Below are 22,077 nucleotides of genomic sequence, written 5' to 3' on the forward strand. Positions count from 1 at the left end.
AAACATTATGATACCAAGTCATTAACACGATTTAGTTTTGTTAGATATTTTTCGATACTCGTGACAGAACAATACCAGAGTTTCAGTATCAGTACCACAAGACTTTTTCTTGTTTTGGTGCTTTACTTTTCATTTCTTAAAAAGCAGCATATGTATTCAAATTTTACAACCTGTAAATAATTTTGTGATTATTTTACCTTTTCTCTTTACTCTTTTATTGTAAGTCTCTATCCTTAAATCTGCTTTAAATTTTATTGCTCTGTAAGATAATTTAAATTGCGTTGTTGTATGAAGTGTGCTATACAAATAAAGCTACTTTGCTAAAAACTGGGTCCACAATAATGTGTAGGGTGGCCTCAAGTCCCATAAACATACCTTTTTTTGTAGTGCATACAATACTAATCTATTAAAATAGTAATTATTCACAGATTTGTATATTTTTCATGGAATTAATTAGACAAAGATCCATGAGTAACAGTTAGCCCATCATCCATGTTGTGTACAGTTAAGGAGTCATATTGTAATTTTGAAAATAAATAAATATAAAAAAATATTTTAGCACCACTCCTGCAGTAACTCTGAGGACCCTCTAGGGGTCACTGAACTCCTGTAGCACTGCATAATAACATAGAAACATATTATAACTTACAAGAACTGACTAAAACTAGATCTGTAATATGAGATTTAACTGTGTAAATGCAGAAGAAAGACAATATATGGACTTTTGTGTGTGTGCGTGTGTGTGTGTGTGTGTGTGTGTGTGTGTGTGAAACCAAAAGTGACTTACCAGACCTTGCAAGAGGCCTTAAATCACTCCTCTGCTTGTCTTTCAGGCAAAAGTCCAGTGACATCTGCAAAAAACAACAACAAATAACTAATGTGTTACTTCGGGACAAAGCCTGCGAGTTTACAGTAGCTCAGTGGATTTCTTCTGATTTTCGGAAGTAATTTGGACTAAATTCTAGGGACTTTTTTGGCAGCCACGAGTGCTAGGGAGGCAATGCTTATGTGTCTGTGTGTTTCATTGTGGGTTTGTCAGTCCACCACTTTAGTCCAGGCTTTAATATCTCAACAACTGTTTAATGGATTGCAGTGAAACTGACGTTTGTGGTTCCCAGACAATGTATCCTCATGAATTTGGAGAATCCCTGACTTTTCATCTAGCGCTACCAGCACATCAAGACCTTCACTTCCTCTTTAAAATATCTCAACCTGTACAGGTTGGATTGGCACAAAATTTCATACATTCATGGTTCCCAATTTAAGTTTGACTTATTTTTCATCTACCAGCATCATGATGTCAAAATCTTCTCTTATTCAATACTTTTGTTTATGCCCAAATGCCTGCAGAAATAATGACATTACCAACAGCCTCGTCTATACTGTGTGTTCTGTGAAAATGAGCAAATGTAACAGAGGTGTTAAATATTGTTAAGATTATACCTGCAAAACATCAGCATATTAACATTTACGTTGTGTTCCTGCGGTAAGTGCAGCCCTACAAAGTTGCGAGCACAGATGAAGTTTTGTTATGCAACATAAACATGCAGTCAAGAGTGAGGTTTCATCCCCCATGCAGGAGTGCCAGAGCGTGCCATTCAGCTCTGCTGTGATTGGCCAAATCTCATTGTTTCAAGCTGAATGTGTTTGTGTTCTGCTGTGTGATGGTGATTTGAAAATACCTTTCAGAACATTACATAAATAAAATTACTAGAAGGTTTTAGCCCTTTGAAATCTGCACTGACATCCGTTTTTTTATGCTGCATTCAAACATTCAGCACATTAGTTTGATTTCTTTCAAAAACATGGGGAAAGGAAATTAGCAACTTGGCATTAAATGTCCTGCAAATTGCAAGGACAAAAACAACCTGAAAATTAGCTAAAAAAATAAATAAATAAAATAACTAAGGACAAATAGCAAGAAAAATATTTATAATTATTATAATTATCAGAATTTGTATTATTTATTTTATTTTAGCACTTTTTTCATCTATTTTTTTCGTTTGTATATTTTAATTTTAAATAATTTTCTTAGAATTTCTTGCTGATTTGGAGGTGATTTTTTGTGTTGCTCATTGTCTGCTTTTCTTTTTTTTTTTTTTTTAAAGAAACCAAGCCAATTTGCTCATCTTCCAAAGGGTTAATAAAACATGCAGATCTCCTGACTGAATCTTGCCAAAGTTTTCAAGTCAACCACATCACATTTCCCCAAATTCCTAAAGTGAGCATGCATCTTACAGCACCATATCGGTTTTTGTTTGGTGCTGTAAGTCAGTTTTCACAGTGTGTGAGCAGGAGATTTACTGCTGCCTCCAACAACCGCGAAACGCTGACAGGAAATACTGAACCTCCCTTCATTTTAATGAGAGGCGACTCAGAGTCAGTCAAGCTTAAGGCCTGTCATTTTTTCATTTTCACTCATTGTTTTCTAAGTAATGGATGCCTGATAATATGTAAACTTATCACAGAGCTCCGAGGTGAGAATGGTTACTTGCTGCAACAGTTAGCCGATTACTTCGACAATCATTAATTAGACAACTGTTAAAATCTAAGTCAATTTTTGAAGGTGAAATGTCAAACTTTGTATTGTTTCAGCTTGTCAAATGTGCTGCTTTTTCTTGTCTTTCAGTGTGGTAAATACATTATCTTCTGCTTTTTTGTTAATAGACCAAATATTTAAAAAATTACGATATTAGATGAATGGATAATTAAAATGATCATTAGTAACATAATCTTAATTCCAGTGTGGGTGGAAATAGAGTAGATGAGGAGAGACTGTGAGGCTGGTTATGAGTTAGAGGTCAAGTGTTTTTCTTTGATATGTAGGCAAGAAAGTTTTGCAGGTCATGTCATACAGTACAGAATAGTATTATCAAGCCTTTGTGACTTGGGCAAACTGAGATTTCTTTACAAAAAAGAGCAATGAGCAACGAAAGAACTTCTGCAAAAATTAGCAAAAAATATGTCAAAAGAAATGTGAAAAAACAAAAGCGAAAAAAAGGGAAAAGTGCTTAAAAATATATAATTATTCTGTAACATAATTTAAAATATGTAATTATACTTATTGTAAGTATTGTGTCTCCCCAGACTTTTTTTCCCTAACTTGTTTAAAATAATTTTCTTAATCTATAACTTTCTTGAAATTTGTGGAACATTTATCTGATTTTGATAAATCTGATTCTGATCTATTATCTGATTTTTAAAAAGTGTTCTTACTGTGTCTTTGACATTGCTTGTTGATAAAGAAAAGAAATATGGTAATACAATGTTTTGATATCTTAAAGAAGGGTGTCTCAGAATAAAAAACATTTGAAACAAAAAATAATTGTCAGTTGCAGCCCTAATTATTAGTGCTCTCTGGTTATCAACATATCCTGCCGGAAACAGAGCAGCACCACACTGCCAAGTAGCCAAAACTGAAAACACCAACAAACACTTGTAGAGCAACTGAGCCCACATCCCTCTAAAGTAATGTCAGTCAGCACTGGGCATAGCGTGCAACCACAAAAAAATATGAAAATAAATCAGATACCCCACCTACTTATTTCTTGTTAGAGGCAGTGCTTATTTTGGTCTGTTCACACTCGCGCACAAAAAATAGCGACTGGGCAAGCAAGCCGATATATAGTGCTGAAATGAGTGGCTCTGCTTAAAGGGGAACTACGCCCATTTTCAAAATTAATACATTATTCTATGGTCAAAAACAGTCCAAAAGTATTAGTATAACAGTAGTAATAAAAGTATTAAAAGTATTAGTGAACAACTCCCACCCAATTCCAAAAACTAGAGTGCTAAATCTCAAATTTGTGATGTTATGGGGAATAAAGTCTGCTGCTCCATAGACAATGGACGGTCGAAAATGTTACAAATAACACAGAGCAGCCAGGAGAATGTGCTGAGTATATGGGTACATTTTTGGTTTTAGGAAAGAACAATACAGCAGATTAAAGCTCATTTAATCTGCTGTGTGTCTCCACAAAATTATTTTAAGACTGCAAAAACTAAGACTATTGCTGGTGTCTGTTCTGCCAGTATTTTACTGTATATTGCAGAAATACAGAAATATACCGTATTTTCAGTAAGGTCGTAAAGTCATTTCACAGTATAAATAATGTAAAATTACGGTATATTGTTTGGCGTCTGTGCTGCCAGCTCTTTACTGTTTTGCAGTGAAATTATTTACAGTGTGGGGGCCACTTTTGCAAAATGACAGGCGGCCAGTCGCACCAGCCCTGCAAAGACGTAAATTGAGTATCACTGGCTTATACAATAGCATCCAATGTTGTCCATAAATGTATTTGTTTTTATTATTTAGGTATCTATAATCACAAATGGTACTGTTTATCCTGAGTCACACACATTGTCCCGCAGCTGTAAATACTCACTGACACACCAAATGTGTGTTAGCTGTTACTGCAAATATTCCCTACGAGATAAAGTATTTCATGGAAAAATACACTGTACAAACAGAAGAGGACACTATCGATTTGAAATATAAGATGATTAGTCAACAGTGTGTGATGTTCACCACACAAACCACCAGAGGGCCTCAACACACCAGTGTAGTTTCACAAAGTATAATGAGAAACAACACAAACTGACAGTCTACTTTTCCCTACAAGAAGTATTTTATTCTCACAATATAGTTACAATTTTTACAATAACAAAATGATAGAAATATACAATACAGAAAGAAGAAAGAAAAATGTATATACAGGCAACACTGACTGTGGGTGTACCAGTAAAAGCTCTTCCTCCATTAGAAATGTAAACAACAGGAGGATACTGTCTGCGAGTCTGACTGAACCATCAGAGGAGACTACAGCTACGTGGTGCAGCAGCATGTCAGTCTCAAACAGGATCGCTGCAGGTCACATTACAGAAAAACTGCCATGCTGCGGCAGCAGGATAAGACAAAGAGACCCCTCGTAGAGGAAACATTCATGTTTTCTTAATCCCCCAGGGCTGTTGTTAAAAATAGTGTTGAACACATAAACAAGAGAAGAGACAACCCTCTATTATCTATTGTAAAAAAACAACCTAGAAAACTGTAAAAGTGCTTATGTTGTTCATCATGTGTAAATATTCAGAGTAAGACGTTTTAAATTCAGTTAAGACTTACACAACAGCAAGTGAAGCGACCTTTATACACGAGGACGGACTTGAGATGACTAACTGTGCATTTAGTTTTTTTGTAAATACGTAAATAGGTGTAATTAGCTACACATCATAAAGTGGGCTGTTACATTAACTCACAGTCATGTATTTTAAGGTTTACCAGGAAACTTTAAGTTAATAACTTTTTGTCATATTTGCTAAAACTGTCACAATACCATGGCACCAGTACGAGAGAGACAATCTATGAAAAAAATCAGGTTCCTCTGGCTCAACTTTGCACTCCTCGTGGCGTTTGCAAAAACCCTGATCGAAAAACCAATCACAACCGGGAGGAGACTCTAACACTCACGTGTTTGCATTACGGTGCTGCTCACACCAGCACAGAAATGGTTCAGCTAGTGGTGAATACAAAACATTGGGTAACATAAGCCATGTGATACTAACAGTTACTCCTGTCACATATGTGACTCTGTCCCAGTCGCAGCAGTAACCTCATGACAAACAGAGAGCGAGCATGGCAAGGAGGGGCTGAACCGAACGGTACATTCCAGCAGCCCTCCGAATTTACCAACGGTCCAGTTTGTGCCAGAGTGTGCTGCAACTCTGAGTGAGTGTTTCTGACACTATTGAAAGGAGCATTGAGGTATTTCAATTTAGCATGTCAAATTAATATCAAGTGACACCTGGCTTCTGATCGGCTCTATCCATATTACGTGATATGGATCAGGCATAACCACTCCCAAATCAACCCAGTTTAAGGAACCTGGGAATAAAATAAAATGACTAAAAATCATTTTTTATGCTTTTTATTATGCATATAAGACCCTGAATTACATATTAATATAGTTTTTGGTGATTTAGGTTCCCAGAGGCTTTCACACTTTTTTAAAAAAAAAAACAACTTTTCTTAATCTTCATCTATTCACTAGCCGTGTAAGTTGTTATTGTCAGTGCAGCGTGTGCACAAGCATTGACTGATACTGCACGAGACATCCGGCTCTGATTGGCTGTTTTTGTTCAGGTGCAGTGTATTCTTGCAAATGCCATTCAGGGCACTAAGAGGAATAAAAGGAACCTAATTTTGTCACAGATTATCTGTCTCATCTACTTCTGTCAGGATATACTGACAGCTTTAGCAAAAATGACAAAAAGTACATTTCAGTTACCCACTGAACCTTTAACCAACACTTAGCTGAATTTCAGATTGATTTAAGATCAGACAAACTCGATGCAACCTGAGGCAAAACTTCATTTAAAATGTACAGCAAGTATTAATATGATTGCTAGAAATATTATTATGTAGTGGATAAATGATATGAAAAGGGAGCTCAGCAGTTCTGCTGATGTAAATACATCTTAAGTTTACAGACACAATGTTTACATTTTAACACTGAGATGAGTTTTGAGATCTGTGCGAGGGGACTGAAAAAATAGACAAAACATTTATAAGACATGCAAATATCAGGGATGAGGTCATCTTATAAAACAGAAAGGTCTCTCAGTCCTACGCAGTCAACTGCTCTAACCTGACCTGGAAGGGATATAAATAGTGCAATATAAACTGGGCCTTCAGATGTTAACTGCATTAACCGGCCCCTCATATAAAGAATAACAGATCATTTTTTCACTGGGAGATAAATGTGATCAAGATGAGCCACATTTTTCAGTTATTAACCAATTAGTATTAGTAGGTATATTGTTTATGTCTGACTTAAAGAGCTGTCACATTGAAGAGATTCTGAATAAAAGTGACTTAAAATAAACTTTTAACAGTTTTTAATTTCTCAGTATGTAAAGTTGGGCAATAGCGCGGCTTTCATGTCACATCAGAGGACGTAAAAAAGAGACCGGATATCTGCGTATGAAATAAACACAGCCAATAAAGGTTCATTCTGGCTTTTCCATGTGTTGTTCAAGTTGCTCTTTGGTTTGAAACTGGGGTACATGGTTTGGTTTTCTGGTAATAGCCACACCAAAAGCAGAGTTACTGATGGCTTAACCCTTTAAAACCTGGGTCGACGACATTTTCTTGTGCTGGGTTCAGACGCCTTTACAAGCTATCTGGCCATTTTAAAACTGAGCAAAGTGGTTTGATTTTTTTTTTAAAAAACATGGAGAAAAAATGTCCCACAAATTGCAAGAAATTTTACCTAAATACACCTATAATTTACCTAAAATAATCCAAAAAGGGGGAAAATGTCTAGAAAACTACCTTTAAAATTATGTTACAGAAAAAAAAATAAAAATTATATATATATATATATATATATATATATATATATATATATATATATATACATATAATTTTTAATTTAAGAGGCCTCAACCACAGTATGAATTCAAATCCACTGAATTGTCCTCTAGATAGATTTTTTACTAGAAAGCTATTATATGAGATTCTTTTTTTATTGGCTGCCAGGAGGTGATGCAGCTCTCTCAAAGCAAATGTATATTTAAAGGGGAGCTATTATAGTACTTTTCTGGTTCATATTTGTATTTTGGGCTTATACTTGAACACATTTACATGCTTTAATTTAAAAATAAAATAAAACACTGGTTGACAAAAAAATCTACTGTCTGTGCTGGAACGCCTGTATTCACCGTCTGTCTGTCCATTTAGCACCGTCGAGCCATTTATGTTACTGCAGACAATGAATGGCTGTAATGGAGTAAAGAGTAATGCGGCACTTCTTATGTGAAAAAATCACCAATAAAAGCTTAGAAACCAAAATCCTCACAAACGGACATGTTTCAGTAGGAATCTATCCGAAAACAGGGATAAATGAACAATGGCAATGAAGATGATTTGTTTCCCGTATGTTAGCATGTAGCTACAAGTAGCAGTATATATATATGTATATATATAAATATATATATATGTATTAGTAGAAGTATGGCAGGACTAGGCAAAACACGCTTGGGGGAAAAAACGCAACTTGCGGTGGGAAGGCTTGAACATATGACCAAGAAATACACCATGAGCTGGCCAGAAATATTATAGTTTACATTTTTCATTGTTTTTTAATTATATTTCATGTTTGTGTGTTTTGTGTTGAATTTTAGTTTTTACTATTAAAAATGTTTAGTTTCAGTTTAGTTTGTATTAGTAAGTTGAGTTTGCATTTCTAAGTTTAGTTTGTATTAGTAAGTTGAGTTTGCATTTGTAAGTTTAGTTTGTATTAGTATGTTTAGTTTGAATTTGTAAGTTTACTTTGTAGTAGTAAGCATTACTTTTTAAAATTATTATATGGCTGTATTTGTCAGAGGCAAGATTTAAGAAGTTCAGAAATGGGGATTCCAATACAAACAAAACAGTTCTGTGAGAGTGAGTAATATAGACATCCCTATCTAAATATAAATTTTCATTCTTGTTGTATTGATGAATTTGACCAAATTGGCAAAGACAAAAACTAAGGACATTTCCTGTGTATTTTCCAGTTATTTGTTAGTTTTGTAAGTAGACATTATCTTTCCAGTTAGTTTTTGTTAGTAGTTTAAAAAAAAAAAGTCTTTTCACACCAAGTTTTAGTCAACTATAATAACTTTAGATGTGATGTCAGCTCATCTTATGTGAACATACGGCATTGTAACATAATATGTACGACAGAAAATAAGGAAAAGCATAATAGGTCCCCTTTAAATGCTGAGAAATCATATGTATTTGTGCTTTTAAAATTGGAAATGTCAACTAAAGGAATAGCATCACAGACAGAAATATATTTCTACAGTGGGACTTACATCTATCAACTGGTGATTGAATATTTTAGAACATAAATTTTTGTTTTTACAGTGTTTTACATTAATTCTCATGTAACACGCTGATTTATCTGTTCTTAGTTACTTCCCATTTAGCGGTAATGGTTGTTTATAACTGCTGATAGCTAAATGGTTATTATCAGACAAAGCCATGCTGTCCAGTTTCACCTTAAACCCAAAGACATTTGAATATTGCATTAAAAAAAAAAGGATTTTTTTTTTTAAAAGTTAAATGATGAAGAATGCAGTTTAAACAGTGGTTTGCACTGTGTAACCTCTTCTTTTAATGTGGAAAAATTAAACTGCTAACTCTACTTCTTTCATTGGTGAAAAACAACTGCTGTTCGTTATACAATCGTCTCCCTCAGATTTGCAGGGAGGCTAAAGAGGTGTGGGTTCGGGGCAGAATGTAGTAAAACCTCATTAGTAATTTCTACAGGTACGACCATGATATTTGGCTCGGCGGACTCTGAACCACTCTGGGCCTCCACGTCAAGCGACAATGTCTCGGGATTAGGAGGCTGTTGGCTTGTTAGAGTTTCCAAATCAGCGCGCTCCATCTCCTCTGCGAGGTCCACGTTGCTCCCATAGAGCACTCCCATCCTCCGTGCGAGCATGCCCTCTTTCTCTGGTGGATCTTCACCTTCATCCTTTCTACCAAACCGTTTACAGCTGTGCATAAAAGCGGCGTGGCGTATGCAGCGTTTCAGCAGGTGGCTGCGGTAAGCTCTCTGAATGATTACAGCAGCCAATTGCTCCTCTTTGTGGCGCATCGTCGTGGTGATCGGTGCGAAGGAGTCTGAGGTGGGGTTGCTCAGGATGAACTTGGCCTCAATGCTGTCCCGCATGGCCGCCATCTCCACCGTGTCTCCCAAGACCATCTGAGTGACGGCCAACAACACATCCAGGCAGTGAATCCGGTCCCCAATGACGAGGGGCAGATCCATTTCAATCAGACGGAGCTTGTTGGGTTTGGCAACCCTGAGCGGCGGCTGCAAGGCATCACAGAAATCTGAGAGCCGGCTGTACTCGATGAACATGGTTCCATCGACGTCAAACTTCTCCCACGTCTCGTTGAACATCTCAAAGTCGTCCTCACAGAGCGCATCGCTGCTCTCCTCCTGCGCCACATTGAAGTTCTCCAAGATGATGGCGATGTACATGTTGACCACCACCAAGAATGAGATGATGATGTAGCCGCAGAAGAATATCATGCTGATGCCCGGCTGCCGCAGTTCCCCTTTACATCCGTGCCCGGGTTCTCGAAGTCCGGATCGCAGTCTGGATACTCCTTGTTAAGCATCGGGAGTAAAAGCCCATCCCAGCCTGCTGACGTCGTGATCTCAAACAGGCAAATAATGCTGCCACCAAACGTCTCGAAATTAAATATATCATCAATTCCGGCCTCCTTTTTGACGTAGGCAAAGTTTGACATGCCAAATATGGAGAAGATGAACATAATGAGGAAGAGCAGAAGGCCGATGTTGAACAGGGCAGGAAGTGACATCATCAGAGCGAAGAGAAGTGTCCGAATGCCCTTTGCTCCTTTAATAAGACGCAGAATCCTGCCTATTCTGGCCAGTCTGATCACTCTGAACAGAGTCGGTGACACAAAGTACTTCTCGATCAGGTCTGAGAGCATTGTACCTGAAATAAAAAGAGATAATATGTGAGCACAAACTGTCTGCTTGAACACAATTTGCAGTTTTTAAGTTTTAATTCACCCACCAGCTATGGACAAGATGACCACGACAAAGTCAAAAACGTTCCACCCGTTGGTGAAGAAATATTGTCGCAGGGCAAAGAGCTTCAACACGCACTCTCCGGTGAAGACGACAATGAAAGCCACGTTTACTTTAAAGAGGAAGTCCTCCTTCTCCGGGCTCTGGTTGTCCGTCTCCACCATCATGGTCACCATGTTGAGGCAGATGAGCACCATGATGAAGATGTCAAAGAACTGCTGACTGATGAAGTCAAACACCATTCCCTGGATTAGGTTCTGCGGGTCAAAGGGGAGGGCGAGGAACAGAAACACATATCCGACAGGGTCATTCGGCCTGTTCGCACCAGCTGTGTGCAGTAAAGGTCACCGCAGGGGTCACCGGTGGCAACGTCATTCCATGCATGCCGAGTTGATGTGTCATTCTCTGAGTTACCTCATTTATAGCTTTTAACTTCGAATATAAAAATGTAGGGCTTTAACTACTGACCATTTTCATTATTGTTTCATCTGTTCATTATTTATTTTCTCTTTTAATTTATTTCATTTTTCCCCTAAAAAAACCCAAAAACTTCTTCGAATTTTGATATAAAAATCTCTCCTTTTTTGTCAAAAACTACTGCACAATTGTTTTCCTTAACTTCATGCATTTTACTTATGTTGGTCTTAAAACTCAATTTCGTAATATACTAAAATAAATAAATAAATAAATAAAAGTATAAAAGTCATAAATGAAGGCTGAATAGCAAGTGATAAAATCCGTAAAACAAAGGCCGAAGTTGTGTCATTACTTTGGGTTACCTCACTTTGACTTTTTAACATCAAATATGAAATTTTGGGCTGCAACGACTGAATATTTTCCATTAAAACTTGATTAATCATTTTATTATTCTGTTAATTCTGCTAATCTAAATAATATAAGACCCCTGTGTACTTTCAGAGCCAAAGTTAACAACCTAAAATTGTTTATATGACCATCCAAAAATCCAAAGATATCCAGATTATTATCAATGACAAAAAAAGCACCAAATTCTTAGTTTATAGAAGCATGAAACCAGAAAATGTTGCTAATATTCTGTTGATTGACTAGTCAAGTAATGGAGTAATTATTGCTGCTCTAATGTAGTTTAAATCAGCATAAAATAAAATCTACGAACTAGTTGAAAACATGAAAATACTGTAAACAGTGTAGTACTGAATTACAGAGTTATACCATTAAACTGCTTTTCACAATTTCTGTGTCCAGGATTTTTTGAGCGAGCCTGAAATTAACTAATTTCCTTAATGTAACCCTTACCCTCTACATAAAAACGTACACAGCATTATTGTCATCTGGTTCACCCCGTGTGTGAGCAGCAAGTTCGCTACATACCACACGCTCTCTGAGCTCTTTCAGTCTAATAGATACATGAATAAACATCTTTGATAAAAACCACAATTACATAAACACAAGTAAAATATTCGTCACTAACGTACCTTTCACTAAGGTGTCCCAATCAGCTACCCAACCTGCTGCCAGTTATGGCTTTTTTTTTTAACACATACTTGTTTTTACTTTACTTACACTCCCAAACAATGTAACACATGTTGTTACTAACAGACGTAAATAATTAAAATACCGTTGGACGCGGAATTCGGCTTCTGTGGCTTCTTGGAACCAAGTTTCTTCATGGCATCGTAGTACTTTTTTGCTCTTCAGTCATGAAGATGTCTTTGTCTCCAAAGTGCAGAAACAACATCAAACAAACATCATTATACTGTAAGTGATTAAAATGATAGTGTAGATGTAACATAAAGAAAGACACCTGTCACTTTTGTATTGGTGCAGAGAAGTTCTAATAAAAACAGTGTGATGCTTATCTTTTTCTTCTGTTGGTTGAAATTGTCGATGATGACACCAATAAAGAGGTTCAGTGTGAAGAAAGAGCCAAAGATGATGAAGATGACAAAGTATATGTACATGTAGAGGTTGATCTCATAAGAAGGCTGCTCCTCTACCTAAAAAGAAAAAAAACATTAGCAAAAAATTAAGAGAAAGCGTCCCTGTTATGAGATATTAAAGTATATAAACTAAGAACGATGGTTGTGACACTGAGCGGAGAAGACTCTGGATAAAAGGTTAAACTGGAATATGATACTAGTCATGAGGGTCACTTGTTGATCCAAAGACAGGACTACACTTCACCATCACCATCTGTCACATATATGTTACATATATATTCAATTAACTCAAAGTGCAGGGGGGAAGTTGAGAGGGAATAGAGAATGTCGGAATTACCGGCAAAGCTTTTGATTTCTTATTACTTTTTATATACACATACCTACTAAAAACTCAATGTTAACGTGTATATAGTACATAATGTCCTTTTCAAAGTTAATCAAAATAATTTCTAATAAAAAAAAAAAATCTAATTCTTCAGCTCTCATAAGTGGTCTTTAACTGAGCTTAATGCATTCACTTGTAAATAAAATAAAAAATAACATAAAATAAAATTCAGATTTTCTCAATTAATGAGAATAACATCTCATAATTTTAGAAAAGTTTCCATGGAATAAAAAATATAGTGTTTCTGAATTAAAGAGAATATAATTTCGTAAAATCTAATTTTAAAAAATCTTAAATGCAGTTTTGTAATTAACCAAATGAATAAAAATAAATAATAAAAAAAATGAATAAAAAATAATTGAAAAAATAAATAAATAAAAAGGTATAAATGAATACATAACATTAAACTAGGGTTGTGCAGTGCAAAAAAAAAAAAAAAAAATGAAGGCTGATTTAATTTTTTTTTAGCAAAAATTAATAATGTCTCCCGATAACCGTAAAACAAAGGGCAACCAACAAATTTAATGCTAAATGTTTCAGCACTAATAATACCAACCTCTCTTGAGTCAACAGCAGCATACATGATGTCCATCCAGCCTTTAAAAGTTGACTGAAAAATCAAAACAATGTTTTAAAATTTGAGTCATTGAACCCAACATTTACAACACTATTTTTTCAAGTGTGTAACAATAATGGACACAGCTCCTCACCACTTGAAGCAGAGACAGGTAGCCTTGTCCCACATTGTCATAGTTGACTTTGACGTTGACCCAGCGAGCATCCTGCGTGGCCTCTTTAATGGCCATGCAGTCGCTCTTGTTGTTGACCTCCGTCATGGGGAAGAGCTCCTCTGTGGTGGTGTTGATGCAGCGGTAGAACTTCCCTGCAAACAGGTTGACTCCCATGATGCTAAAGATGAGCCAGAATATCAGACACACCAGCAGCACGTTAAAGATGGAGGGAATCGCTCCGACGAGAGCGTTCACCACCACCTGCAAAAAAGAGGGGACTTAGTTAAAATTATGCGATTATATACAGAAATGTAGAGAAATGTTTGCTAGTTTATTTAGTTTGTGTGAGCAAAAAGCACGCAAAAATTTCTACAATATTCTTACCTCAGTCAGCTCTGACGCAGCAGCCACGGTGAAAGCATGCAGTCAACACACGTTGTCGAGGAAAGCCAGTCAAATTAGTGCGATTAAACATCACAATAGTGTTAGTCGCAGTGGTGGAAGAAGCACTCGGATTCTTGACGTAAGTAAAGGTGTCAGCACAACAAAGCAGAAAATACTGTAGTAGTAATATTTAGCAGTTTGTTAAAGTATGCAAAAATGCTCTATTTAACAGTTCTAACAGTCTTCATTTTAATTCCTACTTGAATAAAAGTACCAGAGCAACAACACAAAAATATTCTATAATTAGTAAAAGTCCTGCATTGTAAATCCTACTAATGTAAAAGTATGCCAAAATGCTCAATTATGAATACAAGTCCTGCATTTTAAATTCTATTTAAGTAAAAGTGGCAGTAAAACAACACAAAGATACTCTAGACCTAGTTTAAGTCCTGCATTTTAAATCCTTCTTGAGTAAAAGCACAGTTATAACAATGCAAAGCTACTTTATATTAGTAAAAGTCCTGCATCTTAAATTCCACTTAAATAAAAGCACCATTGCATCAACGCAAAAATACAAGGTAGAGCCCTGCATCTTATATTAAAGTAAAAGTACAAATATATCAGAAGTAAAATTTACTTACATTATCAAAGGAAAAGTACTCGTTCTGCAGTGAAAGTGTCTTGACAGGGAAATTATTATATACTGACCTTGCTGTCCGACAGGGAACTGAAGCCTTTACAATCTCTGCAAAGCCGGCAGACTCCTTTTATAAAATCAGTAATTTTACCTCGCAAAATACGGGAGTTGCTATTGTGTTGTTTTGTTATTGTGTGACTTCTGGATCCGAAGTAACGTGATGTCCACACCAGTACATTACTTAGCCTTCCTGCCAGTTAGGCGGTTAGAGGAATAAAGCTAATTTAGAGGCTCAGAAACACACAATTCTCAAAAAAGGCTTGACTAATGAAGAGACACATTAAGTTGTTTGGAGGGTTTATATGAATCAGTGTCATCATGCAGAAACGTTGCATCAGGTCATTTGGGAAGACATTTTTAGAAGGGCCTGGGAAAACAACATTTTGATGCTAAAACCTGCGTACACTGACCAAAATTTGAATTTTTGGATTTGAATACAAACAGAAAACTTTAGTCATTTCTTACACTGTACTGCAACTTTTATTATTTTATTTTATACATGTCTTATTCTATTCATTTTTAATTTTTTTCAATTAATTTTTTTTTTGCATTTTAGAATGTGTTAACGTGTTTCTTTTGCATTTTGTCTTGATGCTGTTGATGTTTTATATAGTGCACTCTGAAATGCATAAAACTAAACCTTTAATCCCTTAGTCTTTTAATATTTAATTATTTATCTTTATTTTAAACACCTATATCATGTGCTTTATGTAAAACATTAATCTGGAAAGTATTTTGTGCTCTCAGATACATGTAGTGGAGTAAAATGTGCAATATTTCTCTCTAAAATGTAGTGGATTAAAATACACAAGTAAAGTACAGGTACCTTCAATTTGTACTCTCCCGTACAGTACTTAATGCATGTAAATGTTCTAGTTACTTTTCAACACTGGTTAGTCGTGCACATCGCTCAAACGTGGTTGCACAGTCAGAAACTCACCCTCATGCCTTCAAATCTCGACAGCGCTCGAAGAGGCCGCAGCGCCCTGAGAGTCCTGAGGGATTTGATTGGTCCGAGATCAGGTATCCCATCCAGTTTGCAGCTAAACTAATCAGGGAAACCTGTAGCAGAATCAAAACATTTCCTATTCACGTGTTACCACAGACTCTATGTGACATGAAACATGTTTGTACGCGTGTATTGTTGACAGTTACACGGATCAGCTTTAAAACGAGATGCCAAAACTTACATCTACGATGAAAAAGTCCAGCCAGCACCAGGCGTTGGTGAAGTAGGTCTTGAAGCCGTACGCGACCCATTTAAGGATCATCTCGATGATGAAGATGTAGGTGAAAACTTTGTCGGCATACTCCAGAATAATTTTGATGGTTCGGCGTCTTTCTATGTGTATGTCCTCAAAGGCCTGCCAAAAGGAGACATGAGACACCTAGATACAGGTCCTAACAGTAACACAGTCTCCTAACACTCTCATAAAACAGTCAGCATTTCTAAATGTGTTGCACCGACGACAGCGTGACTCACCAGAGCGCCGCTGCTGAGGAGAATCATGAAGATGATGAAGGTTTCAAACCAGTCGTGCTCCACAATAGTGAAACAAGTCCTGCGCAGGTTCCACCATTTCTTTCCTCGGCCCTGAGTGATGTCCACAGTCAGACAAGGCCAGCGGGTAATACATTCTGCGGGGAGAGGAAATTAAGGAGTTATTGTCTGTAAGATCATAACTTACAATTCACGGTTAAAGGGGCAGTTCTCCAAAACATTAAATATACATACTGTTTCTCTTACCTGTTGAACTATTTATCAATCTAGATTGTTTTGGTGTGAGTTGCCAAGTATGGGGGGTATATTGCCTTGTACTGATCCAGCCATGCTGCAAAATCTTGGTTTAATAGCCAATTTTTACAGAATTGACACTGCCCTTTGTCATTTGAGGTACAGTGACGGTTTAAGCAGACAGGGGATCCTTTGTTCTAAGCATCCCATGCAGGGAAAAAAATAAATAATAAAATAAAATAAAAAAAGAGGCACCATAAAAAAAATAAAATGCAATGTCAAAATTAAAAATAGAGATAAAATCCTACATCCCCATGTCTGAGCATTTTTATGACATTTATTTAAAAAATCTTATTATCATTATTATGATCATTATTATTATTATTATTATTAATAATAATAATAATACCAATTAATGCCTTCTTTTTATTTAAATGATTCAAATGCCTTTTAAGTGTTACTTTTTTTGGTTTTCTGGCACTTTGAGCACCACAAGCCAAGTGCCTAGCTCCATTACACTGAGGAGAAGGCAGACATCTCTACGGCCGATATCTCCAACACTCAACAACTCAAAACAAAACAATCTAGACTGCTAAATTACACTAATTACTCTTAAAAGAAAATATGCATTTTTTAAATTTTGGAGTAACCTTTTCCTTTAAGTTATGCTGTTTTACAGAGTTTGTTCATACTGTCAGTGAAGCAGGCCTCTGGCTCAATTATTTCAGGCTCTTCCTCTTCCTCTTCTTCTGGTTCAGGCGCAGGTGGTTGGTAGTCCACTGTGCTACACACTGAAGAATCCCCATCATTCAAAGCACCCATCAGCTATTAAGAATTACAATTAAAGCTCAGTTACAAAGCCACCATGCAAAATACACATTAATGACTGTAACATGTGTCAAACTACAGATGAAGATTTTAACTAGTAAAAAAGGTTGTTTTTGTTCATGGATGTCTGCAGTCACTCACTTTGACTTTTCCCAGCATGCTTCTTTCTTCTTCTAAGTCTTCCTGAAAGAGCACAGGAACAGAGAATGGACAATAGTCAGCATTCATAAGCAGTGAGGCAAGTTTCTTTTTCCCACAAATGTAGCATTTTACCAGCTAGTTTCACAGTGAACAACACCAGGCATGTTTCCATTAACCCTTAAATTACGCAAAGTGAAATTGTGAATATAAAACATGCATAATGGAAAAATGTCAATATCAAAAAACTTCTATTTAGCGCTTATAGGTCACATGATGCTATGGGCCTGTCTGTAGGAAGTGGCTCCCTTGAGCATGATGCAGCAGGCGCTACAAGAGGTGTTATTGCATCACATAACTCTTCAAAAGTTCAAAAGTTTTGAGTCCACAATTCCTCTGTGAACTCAAACTCAGCTTATATACACACACACATATATATACAGTCTGACTGACAGCCGATTCAGCTGTTATCGGCTGCTGCCGTCATCAGAGACAGACGTCGCTTCACGTGACGACCAGGGGAAATGACGTCTCATTTCTCTATACACATATCTCTCCACTCAAATCTCATCCTCGTCTCTTCCTCACATCCATCGTGGGCAGAGCTAAGACGCGAGGAAGAGACACCAGCGGAGGATACGTGGATGCAAGATTTAGATAATGGGATGAAGGGTTTGTTAGCTGTCTTTTGACTGTAAATGTGACTCAACTTAAACATTTACAATGATTTTGGAGACCTCACTTAAACTCTAATCAGCCAGAATAAGTGAAAAACCCATGAGTGTGTGCTGGGTTGTTAGGTAGTGCAGTGTTATGCCTACCATTAACGATTTTGATAAGACTTTAAAAGTCTGACACCTTCTCACATCTTAAGACTGTGAGTTTTAGTCACACACTGTAAAGATTTTACAAAGACTGTGGAACTTGCAGGTCACTATTTACAAGACTACAGCTAGACTCCTCAAAGTTATTTTCCATTCTGCTCCTCCTGAAAAATATGACACCAAACTCCCTTTAAGAATTATGATTCCTACAATGTCTGCAAAAACTTGATTTAAACTGTCCATCACTGTTTATATTGGTTTCCTGTAAACAGTGGAACAACCAAAGTAACTGTGGTTGACAAAATGCAGTGTATCCTGTGTTGTTGGTAGCTGCTTTGCTATGGATATAAACAGAGATCACTCCAATCGTCTTTGCGACAGTGGCGTCATTATTAATACCTTTAGAAACGGTATATAAAAAAGGTGTCTGTTTCCAATTTAGAAGTATCATTTTGAGATTGTCACTGAAGTAAAAGGTGACACGTTTAAAACACAGATGCTGTCAGTGGGTGATGCCCGTGCACATAGATAGATCAACAGAATGAGCCGATTCATCGATTGACTCTACTTACCGAGAAATGATGGTTATTCTTTTCATCTGAAGTCTCTGAGGCATTATCAGCATCATCCTCTGTGTCCTCGCCCAAGTTCTCAAAGTCTGACTCTCCTTGAGCGATCGGCACGTTGAGACTGAGCTCTCCATCCACAATAAATCCAGAAGGCCGGCCTTCAACCAGACAGTTAGGTATCCCATCTGCCAGTTTGAAATCCTGACCAGTGTCCAAGTGGTTCATTTCAATTTCCTCCATTTTAGGGTCCTCATTGTCCGTCGGTCCGTCCTTGGACTCCTCTGGCTCTTTGGGCTTCCTGCCGAGAATCTGCAGCATGGTTCGAACGGCGAAGGCTTTAAACCAGTCTATTCCCCTTGTGATCCTGCCGATGGCGATCTGGAGGTTGTTCATCTCTCCGTCATCGTCCCCCGCGGAGAGGTTGTCTCCGCTGAACGAGCTGAGCAGCAAGGCCAGGAAGAGGTTCAACACCTGACGAAAGAAATGTGAAGGTAATTATGAATATTCAGTGTACATCTGATATTTCAAATGGAATTTCAACAATTTTGTTTTGGTGACATAACGTGAAAAACTTTGTATTGCATTGTTTGTATTTAGTATGTTGCTACAGTATAAGAAATAAACCTAGAATTATAATTACATTTAATACTCAATAGATGAGAATCAAATGAGCATAAATACTGTCAGGGTTCATAAAGATATTACAAAATGAAATTCTGGGATTTTCAAGTACCTTTTAAAGCACCTTTTTTCATTTTTAATGACTTCACTTAAAGCAGGAAATTAAGTTTCACTTAAAGTTTTTGGTGGAGCTGTGACATTATTGCACTGCTGAAGAGAAAGGAAAATAAATCATGTCAAAGATAGGATTGTTAAGTTAAGTGTCAAGTTTAGCCATGGCAACATAAGCCCACTGCTTTCGCAGAGATTTTAAGAGCCTTAGAGACTATTGAAGAGCATAGGGAGGTCAGTGCTACAAACAATTTATACTGTTTTTGGGTGAGCTATTCCTTTAAGAAAGAGCGAATTCATTAGTGTCCCATATGAATCCTTACTGGGTCTCTTCAAGTTAATTTTTTTTCTTTCATTTAATTTTACTAATGACCAAGCTTGAACGGAGTTCCCAAACATTTTCACTGACAAAAATGTAAAACTTTTTCATGCTTTTTCAAGGATCCATAAAAATGTTGTTGACAGATATAGAAAATAAATTTGTCATGACATTAAATTACATGGAAGATAACTGTAACAATTTCATTAAACAGAACAAAATTCCATGACTTTTACAAAACTTTCAATGTTTTTTAATAATTCCATGACTTCCATGACCATGGGCAAACTGCTTGAAGTCACCTATTGTTAAGTCAAAGTACGCCGACGTTGCTCACTAAACACAAAACATCACATATCGAATTGGTCCTGCGACGGCACATCAATGAATATTTTGTCGTCTGCCTCCTGTTGCAGACGCAGCTATCTTTAGTGTCTAAACCTGTTAGTCAATTTCTCGGTTCCTGTTTCCCAGGTTTAGCGGGAGATCATGGTTACACGGCGGGCTGATCTCCCTCATTCCAGTGTGGGAGCTGTGAATCAGTAAAGAGGGACGAGCGGAAAGGATGAACTGCACACAAACACAAGCCGGTCAGTGGAGGAGTGGAAACTGACACGATGATATTTCAAAGGAAAAAAACAATACGAGCAGAGATTTCCAGTATCAGTTATGATGAAAATAATGCCTAAGATTCTCTGAAATATCACTGAGGTGATTCCTAAGTTGATTTAAATTCAGTTTTCTTGAGGGTAGACCTATAACTGAGGTGAAAAGTTTAGTTTTTATCTAGACGGAATTGTTTGACATTTAAGGAAATACACCTATTCGCTTTCTTGCTAAAAGTTAAATGAGAAGAGAGACCCTGATGTAGTTCATTTATAGCCTAAAGTAGCTTTTTACTACTGGCCATTGCATATATGCTTAAAAAATCATCAAAGCTGTGTTCATTTATTAAGATTATCTTGCTGTACAAAATATTTAAGTATCATAAACATTTGTTTGCGAAAGAACTTTTTTTCCTGCACTAATATCCAAAATCTCATTTGCTTTTTGTTAGGGGAAACAGGGAGATGTTAACTTCCGTGGTTGGCCAACAAATAAATGTCATCCCTGTAGCGTTCCACATGTAGGACTACTTTTTGGCCGGGCACAGCGAGTCATTTTAAGGTTGCCAGGCAGTCAGCAGTTTGGACACACACAAGTTACCTGTTTCCCTCTGCTGCCAGTCACTGTGAAAAATTAAGCTGACTATCTGCTGGCTGTAGATTTAAAGAAATACTTAACTTCCATAATGACAAATTGTATATTACACCTGTGTTACAGTGAACTTGTGAAGAAAACAGCAAAAGCAAAACTATTTCAGAACAGACAAACAGCCTTTTCCAACATGGTAATGAAACTTGTCTGTGCTGTCTTTAAAGCCAGACTCCATTGACAAAAATGGTCATTTTAACCTCGCTGAACGCAGGAGCTGCTGGTCTACCACTGCCTCGATCAGTTCGTGTGTTCATGTTACTGTGCGATTTCGGTGAATTTGAGCTCACCCTTTAAAATGCCAAAGTCACACAATAACACAAATAAACAAACTCAATGAGGCAGAAACAGACCAGCAGCTCCTGCGTTCAGCGAGGTAAAATTACTGTTTTTCTCAATGGAGTCTGGCTTTAAAGAGAGTGTAGATAAGTTTAATTTCCATGTTGGAAAAGTACTGAGCACACGACTGAATAAATGAGACTTGAATTATTTTGCAGATATTGTGTGAAAGTTTTTAAATAATTGTTTTGATATATACTTTTGCTGTTGGGCCTTTTTTATTCCAATTCCTCAAGAACTTGACCTGTTTTTTTGATTTTTTATTCTTTATTCACTGTTGACTCATGCAAGAAAAAAGTTTTATTCTCAAATTTAAACTGACATAGGGGTGAGTGAATGACACATAATGATTATTTTGTGAGGGAAGTATTCCTTTAATGAACAGACGTTAAGTATGTATCAATCTTCTCAAATAGCAAGAACGCAAATAGATTTTTTTTACCAAAATGCCACACTTTTCCTTTAACATTTCTAGCTCTGAGAATGAATTCCCTATTTTTAATAATAATTGTCCTAGCTCTTTAAAGTATACAAAATAATATTAAAAATTGAATATTTTCCTTTCTTCTAAGGCATAATCTTGGGTGCTAAAAGTCAAAAAAAAAAA

At 36.7% G+C, this 22,077-nt stretch overlaps 1 protein-coding gene across 1 annotated transcript in view; it reads right to left on the reverse strand.

Annotated features, from left to right (window-relative positions):
• Positions 1 to 9,221: 9,221 nt before the first annotated feature.
• The window catches only part of scn4aa (sodium channel, voltage-gated, type IV, alpha, a), a 31,512-nt gene continuing 18,656 nt past the window's right edge, over positions 9,222 to 22,077 (reverse strand). Inside the window, 16 exon segments of the mRNA XM_042508442.1 lie at positions 9,222 to 10,102; positions 10,105 to 10,521; positions 10,603 to 10,873; positions 12,214 to 12,228; positions 12,230 to 12,285; positions 12,288 to 12,318; positions 12,455 to 12,592; positions 13,477 to 13,530; positions 13,631 to 13,912; positions 15,673 to 15,755; positions 15,758 to 15,794; positions 15,923 to 16,096; positions 16,216 to 16,370; positions 17,160 to 17,292; positions 17,437 to 17,478; positions 18,830 to 19,297. Of these exon segments, the coding sequence (XP_042364376.1) occupies positions 9,222 to 10,102; positions 10,105 to 10,521; positions 10,603 to 10,873; positions 12,214 to 12,228; positions 12,230 to 12,285; positions 12,288 to 12,318; positions 12,455 to 12,592; positions 13,477 to 13,530; positions 13,631 to 13,912; positions 15,673 to 15,755; positions 15,758 to 15,794; positions 15,923 to 16,096; positions 16,216 to 16,370; positions 17,160 to 17,292; positions 17,437 to 17,478; positions 18,830 to 19,297 (3,237 nt within the window).

This window comes from Plectropomus leopardus, chromosome 19 (assembly GCF_008729295.1).
Source record: "Plectropomus leopardus isolate mb chromosome 19, YSFRI_Pleo_2.0, whole genome shotgun sequence".
Taxonomy (NCBI): domain Eukaryota; kingdom Metazoa; phylum Chordata; class Actinopteri; order Perciformes; family Serranidae; genus Plectropomus; species Plectropomus leopardus.